General features: G+C 36.3%; 1 protein-coding gene across 1 annotated transcript; it reads right to left on the reverse strand.

Moving 5' to 3' along the window:
* Window positions 1-4,996, reverse strand: sat2a.1 (spermidine/spermine N1-acetyltransferase family member 2a, tandem duplicate 1). Its single transcript, XM_079258143.1, has 6 exons — window positions 4,862-4,996; window positions 4,561-4,612; window positions 3,707-3,790; window positions 1,764-1,865; window positions 1,630-1,670; window positions 1-1,464 (listed from the first exon to the last, which is right to left on the reverse strand). Exons 1-6 carry the CDS (start codon window positions 4,922-4,924, stop codon window positions 1,297-1,299), a joined length of 510 nt encoding a protein of 169 aa, XP_079114269.1. The 5' UTR covers window positions 4,925-4,996; the 3' UTR covers window positions 1-1,296.
* Window positions 4,997-7,384: the final 2,388 nt, after the last annotated feature.

Below are 7,384 nucleotides of genomic sequence, written 5' to 3' on the forward strand. Positions count from 1 at the left end.
TGAGAACAACCCTTTGGGGAAACTTTTAATGTTTTGTTTTTTGGCATTTCAGAAACCCTCTTCACCGTGATCATGCCATCATTCACAAAGTAAGCATCAAATTAGAGACTAAATATGGGTGCCAGTAAGTTTTTAGAGTAACAAAGAGCTATTTTCAGAGAAGTGAGTTTAAAATACAGGCTACAAAAAAACAAACAAGCAAACAAATAAAAACATTTATGAATATGAGTAGACTAAACACTGTGTATTTAAATGAAGTTAGAGTTTATGTCTTCACCTGTGTCTGTTTTGAAGTTTTTAACAATCGAAAACACTCAAGTCTTTGTGTCAGGTTAATTTATCTGCCCTAAGCTACATATATTAGCATGTTTGCTAACTAGCTTACACATACAATGACTTTGCATTTAAAGTCATAAAAATCCACATTTGGGATTTAAACCTCAACAGTGAGAACCAAACAAAACACGTTAGTACCTAAGATTAGTTTTGATTCTTTTCTTTAAGGAATTTTGAAAAATTTACAGATAGTTATGCTAGCCACCCAGGTTAGCATAAACATAACAATTACAATATCTTGTCAGAGCAGTCTAGAGAAAAACAAGAAAAACAGGCTTAACTGTACTAACCCCTTTTTTTTTTTTTTTTTTTTTTTTTAAACATACGTTTTTGTTTTTAACATACTTTCACTGTGCTTAAACTGCGCTTAAACCTCTTGGCTCTCTTGCTTCCTCCGGTAATTGAAGAAATCTAAAATTGAAAGTAAAGGATGTGCAGATATAATTCCAATTCTGTCTTCCCACTTCTAAATCATATAAATTATTTTGCAAAAGAGAAATGACTGGTTTCCCAGACCTGAAGATGGAAGAAACTACGACAACAGACAAAATGTCTGCTACCAAGGCCTCAATAGTATTCTATAGGAGATACTAAGTGGCATTATAAGTTTACAAAGCACCAAACTAAAAAGAAAATGACTGACTAGTGATTGTTTTTAAAAAAAAATCTGAGCAGTGGTAATGTAGTTACTCTTACTGCCACATGGGGGTGACAACTGCTCCACATTGCAATGACAATGACCATTTTACTTTAGTTTGATCATGTTTAAAATGAAAGTAGTTTGAAAATGACACAAGCAGTTTTAGAAGTATATAAATAGCATGGCTTTTTTTTTTTTTTTTAACTTTACTTAATAATTCAAAGCAAGTGGGCTAAAAGTTGCATGTTTAAACCACTGAGTAAGGGACCCCTGAAAGAGGCTCTGTCCCTGCACTGTCAGGTCATTGGCTCAGTGTTAAATTAAGGCTGTGCTAGGTGCTCTAATGCCTCTCCCTCACAACGCATGCAGTGATAGCCCATAGCAGCAGTGACATCGAAGCAGCCTTGGCTGAGGTAGAAGTCTAGAGATGATTTATTCCAGTCCAGAACAGTAAAGTTGAGCTGGTTGCAACCAGCAGCTAGGCCCAGCTGTAAATGACCAAAGGGAGGAAGATGTACATGAGTGCTTTTGCTGACATAAAACACAGAAAATTTATTCCAAAAGAAGTAAATCTGCCACTTATACAAACAGAGACTAAAGCGACACTACATTTTTCCCCAGTCACAATTGGACAAAGGTTTCATGTTACTCACCTGAGCAACCTTGCTCATAAGTGCTTTACCAATGCCTTTCCCTGTAAGAGATACAGAAGGGGTAACTTTAGGTTTCCTGCAAATGCAGCTGCATAGATAATAACATGGCTGCTGTTAAGGCGTATGTACTTTACCTCTGAACTCAGGCATCACATACAAGTCCTCCATGTAAACAGACCTGCCCTTCCATGAGCTGTAGGAATAGAAGTAAAGTGCATAGCCTATCTTTGTATGACCTAAAAGTGAAATGGGGGAGAAAAAAAAAGAAAAAGTAATGCTAAATTTAAGATTCTGCACCTTCAATCAACTTATGCATTTGACATAATAAAAAAAAAAAATCTCTTATTTTAACACCACACACAGCAAAATTCAGTCTTATTCAGTTTAGCTTTTTTGAATAGCACAACTTCACAATAATGTCATCTCAAGGAAGTTTAACAGACCGCTGTATGAAGACACATCAACAGACAAAAGACTCTGAAGATATTCAATTAATTTACTTTAGTCCTTGTGTATTGTGCCATCAATTTTCAAACACTCTTTTAACGAGACAGATTTTCTTTAAAAATAAAACTTGTTCAGAAAAATGACATACTGAATTAAAACCACTTTAATAAAACTTGATGCCAATATCAAATGTGCGTCTTCTCAGGTCAATGTTTGTGCATGTATTCTGTTTGTTGATCAATGTGCTGTGTTGTCAGAGTTCATCGGTTATCTAATACATATATATCTCTGTCCTTTGTAAGAAGTCAGATGTCTTAATACAGTGAATAGTAACTGTAAGGAAAAATGCACATGTCATGGAAGGAAGAGGCCCAGCTGGGCAGCAGAGCATGTTAACAGCCTCGTTACTGCACACTGAGGAAAAACAGTGCATTGACTCTGTTATGTAAGAGGCGTATAAGGAGAGAAGGCATATCAGTAGCATGCTGTTACATAACACATCAGAACTAATGGACACTGTGACGAACTCATATTGACTCATGGATCCCTGGTTGGTCTCATATTCTGATCCCACCACAATGTTGAATAAAAATAAAGAAAATCAAGCATGTCAGTAATGATTATTCTAGTATTTTGGTGGTGGCTAATTATCCTCCCTATGAATTTAAAAAAAAAAAAAAAAAAAAAAAAATCCTGACCCATATCAGATAGAAGTTGCTGTGCTCTTCTGATCACAGCTGTTTTAACACAAAGCTTGCATCACTGAGCTAATCTCGGTTTTCTCCTGCCTGGTGCAGGTTTGTCATGCATGTTTGGCAGTAAATACTAGCAGTCGAAGATTTAGTGACTGGATTTTACTCAGTTACTGAAAAGGCTGTTAACAGATGATATTGGAGGAGAGAGGATGGGAGCTTAAATGTAGCTAACCCGATATTAGGCCTAATTTTAAGTAAGAAACTAAGATAATTAATAACTTAAATAATAAGGACATCATCACAGGTAGTGTGGGCATTTCATTTTTTAGCTCATCTACTTTTTAGGAATGGGATTAAATGTTTTACACATGAATGGATCCACCTCAACAGAAAAGGTTGGCACAAGCTGCATTCTGGTAGTAATAATTATAAAGCCTGTGCTTAAAAAAAAAAAAAGATTTACTCTGTCATTAGAGAAAATGAACAGTCATTGGATTTTATTTAAGTTGACTCCAAGGTGGTAAAATTAAATATGTAGATACTCCATTTTCTTCTTCTTTGGTGTAATTAAGTGGTCTACTCCAACTTTTATGCATTTAAATTGTACTTGTGTTTTTACTTAAGTTGATGGCCCAAAGTGGACCTAAACAGTGTCAATAACAGGCTGGACTTGCTGAACAAAGGAGGCCTAGCATGCCATCAGTGTGTGCTTTCCAGTAGCAAGCTGAATCTGCAGGGCAATAAAAGTGTTGTCACTTAGGTAATTTGCTCCATCATGCAGGGTATCCACACAAACGCTGATATACTTCCCATGCCAAGAGATGGATTACCTTCAACCCTCTATTCTGCCTCTATTCCTCACATCCTTAGCAGTGATTTTGGATGAAGTTGCATTAGATCAGTCTGAGGAAAAACTTATTGATGATCTTCCTCACCTTCTTTGGTTTTTTGCTGTTCTGGCACCTCGGCAATGATCCCATGAAAGAATGGATTTTTGGAAAATCCATCTTGCTCCAAATCTGAAAAGAAATAACAACGAATCTTAAATGTAAGAGAATGTGTCTCCTGAAATGAAGAAATAGCTTAGGTGGAATTTCCAGAGAAGTGAATGCCCCCAATGCCATGTCATGTTTAGTTACATTATGAAATGTCAATTTGAAGAGGGATTTTAAACAAAATAACCATGTTTGAAAACGAACCAGTGATGCTTTACACATCCAATTATAATTTAACAACAGTTTTGGTACTCTTAAAATATCTTATGAGGACAATCATACCATTAAACATAATTTAGTCATGAATCAAGGTTTAAATATTGTATACAGAAGAAGCACCTCCAACCCAAATTAATGTGTCATCTTCTCCCACCAGCAAAGATTCAACTTTTGTAAACATATAATATTGTGCACAAGTCTTTGCACATCTTCTCATAACATGACCTCAAAAAGATTTGTGGCGTCTACTATAAAAACCAAAATAGCCAGAGGTGTATAAAGTACAGGTAAGAAAGTAGAAGTCCTGCCATGTTTTTGGATCTACCGATGCATTTAGAACAGGTGTTTTCACTAACAGGCTCATCTACCTGCAGGAGAGCTGAGCTGATTTCATAGTGACTGGTTGGAAAGAGCTGCCAGGACTTCTACTTCCTACTTCTACTGTATACACCTCTAAAAATACCATATGGCATCAGCGGTCAAAGGTCATAGCCAAGCAGCTTTCTTATTGGCGGTTTAATTTCTTTTATATTTATGCTTAAAGAAAAACATAATTTTAAGGTCACAAACGCTACCTCTCTGGGTGACTTTCACGTGCTCTTCCACTCTCTCGAATTCTGCAAGTTCCTGGAGGAGAATGATAAATTAAACCATTTCTGATCCGTCATCATGAGTAAGACATTTCCAAACATTAAACATGCCAGAGATGGTCTCTGAACGCGCGACAATCGGCAATATTCAGAGGCTAATTCAATGGTCAAATTACAGTAACGTAATATTTATGAGGACATCTTGTAATACAAGCCTGAGTCATGACAGGCTCAATTCAGTCGAGTGCAACGCAGCTGGTGTGCACGTGAACACGTGTCTGCTCACCCTGATCATCCGCGCGATATCCTTGCAATCCTCCAAGCTCGCGGCTCTGATGGTGAAGTCCATGTTTGGTGGATGTGGTGAGATGAAGTGATGATGATGTGGTAGACGGGCGGATTAGCTTGAGATGATCTAGCCTAGACTTAGCTAAAATATGACAAACAACTTCACTCATTCGATGCTGAAGTTAGCTTCCGTTTCGTCATGTATGTGTTTAAAGGGCGATTCCGCTGATTCATTAAGAACTTAGACTGCATTAGATCGGGTCCTAGTAGAAAACTTTTTTTTTAAACTCATAAATATCAGACACAGTGTGCAGATTCATTTAGATACAGCTTCTGATTTGTTAAACATTTATTCTATTTGTGCTGTAAATATAATTAGACATTGCAGAAACATCACACTTCTCTGTGATCTAGAAAAAGAAAAAAAAACATAACACAGATGAGACTAAGGGTGGGAAAATCGAATAAAAAAAATCGAAAATCTGGATTTATTTTGCTTGACAATTTTAAAATGTTTTTTTTTTTTTTGTTGTTAAAAAATCAATTTTTTTCCAAATAAATAAAAATAATCCATGATAAAATTTTTGCCATTTTTTATTGTTTTTATAGATCTTTTTACTTGTCTTCTTGTGCATTTTAGCAGCAGAATAATGATCTGGCTACTGTGTTGTTTTGAAACTGCACACTGTGTACGATTTTTAAATCCCGATTTGAAGAGCCAAAGTTTTGTAAAATGTCATGTGGACCTGATTAAATGTGTCAGTTTCCAAAAAAAATTAATGGAATCGCTTAATTTTTTTTTTTTTTTTTTTTTTTTTTTAACATATATGCCAACGCGAGAGCGACAAATCAGAAACTAACTTCGGCACCATTTTTCACACACACACACACACACACACACACACACACACACACACACACACACACACACACACAGACATATATACATATATTCCACTGAGAAGAAAAGCGCCCCCCTCATAAAGGAGGTGACTCGGGGAAGTGTTTTCTCGGGGGAGAAACACTCCAACTATGAAACATCCTTGAAAAAAAAAATTCTTAACTTTAGCTTTGACGTCTGACAAAATGTGTTTATGACTGATGTTCCTCAGCCTCTTGCAGAACTTAGATAAATCTTCTTGGAGGCTCGAAGATGGATAGATTTGTTAGGTTCAAAGTTTATTAGGTGAAGGTTTTTAATGCAAAAAGTTGATGCACAAAAGCAATACTAGATTTTGACACATGCCAGGCATTTGCTGTAGCAAAAGTTAATGTATAGCCTGCAAACATTATACGAGTAAATGAGTCTGTTACAAGCAAAATTATTGGTGAGATTATCTAATCAAAGTGGCCATGGGACCATGCCCTCTTGGGGCCCACACTAGGTCCAGGTAAGGCCCATTTAGGGCATACACCAACAGTTTGGACATGAAGCAAAATGTACATAAATCCAGATAGTTACACCAAAGTGTCTAGTGTATTGCTTTTGGTACTACTGGCTGGGAGGTGTTAGAAATGTTGTATATAATAATAATAATAATAATAATAATATAAATTTGTATACAAAGCACCATCCCAAGGTAGAGTTAGCTTTTTAAAAATTCTCTCTCTGATTCCAAGGATTTTCCTCCTCATTTTGTTCCTAATTTCATCCAGTATTGCCTTCCTTTCTTTTCTTTATAACATGTATTTAACCTAGTGCCCTGTCAAGAGTAAAAACCCACCTGATGTTTCCATGTTTAACCCCCCCACCCCACCCCCACATAGCTGCACACCCTGTGATTGTTTAACCAGCTGGTTTAAGGAAAACGAGTACTTTCAAATGACAAAAATGAACCATGATGTTAGTTATTTGTCTGATTTAGATATTATAAGTGTTTTTGTTTTACTATTGTGTGCAAATGAACAAACATATAAGGCCTAAAATGTGCCATTAATATGCAAAACTGGGCTCCTTCAAAGTAAGAGTCTGCAAACAATGAACTACTTTTGATATTCGGGTTTAATCAATTGTTGAATAAGCCAACAGAAATAACAACATACAAGTGTCAGAATGAATAACTATATTTGCCATCGTTTTTGTTTGGATGTAATAACTATTACAGCCTCTAGGGGGCATAAAAAGCAGGTTTAAAAAATGGGCCTTGTGTTTTGTACACTCATGATGCCTACACACTGGTTAATCAAAGCATTTAGACTGCATGGCTGTCCTTTGGTAATAAATACACAAAACTATGACTAACACTGAATGCAAGTTACTTTTTCTGACTTAAGATGAAGACAACTTTTATAGGAACTGATAGACAGCAACACTGGCCTTTGTGTGTTTCTGTGTGTTTCTGTGAGTGGGTGGAAGGGGCTTTTGAATAATCCCAGAGACTTCATGCAGTTTCTTTTTCTTTCTTTTTCTCTGAGGTCATCAGAAGTAAAAAAAAAAAAAAAAAAGGAATTTCACATGGCAGTAGGGGATATTTTTAGATGAAGTAGGCCGTGATGATGACGCAGGCTGTGGATATGTCAT

The sequence above is a fragment of the Telmatherina bonti genome (genome assembly GCF_933228915.1).
Source record: "Telmatherina bonti genome assembly, chromosome: 18".
In the NCBI taxonomy this organism is placed as follows: domain Eukaryota; kingdom Metazoa; phylum Chordata; class Actinopteri; order Atheriniformes; family Telmatherinidae; genus Telmatherina; species Telmatherina bonti.

Bases quoted from the DNA above. Each gene is read 5' to 3' on its own strand.
- sat2a.1 (XM_079258143.1), bottom strand. From the start codon at position 4,924: ATGGACTTCACCATCAGAGCCGCGAGCTTGGAGGATTGCAAGGATATC. The intron at 4,613-4,861 runs GTGAGCAGACAC...ATTCTCCTCCAG, and splicing joins ATATCGCGCGGATGATCAGG to GAACTTGCAGAATTCGAGAG. The intron at 1,671-1,763 runs GTAAAGTACATA...TATCTCTTACAG, and splicing joins TGTGATGCCTGAGTTCAGAG to GGAAAGGCATTGGTAAAGCA.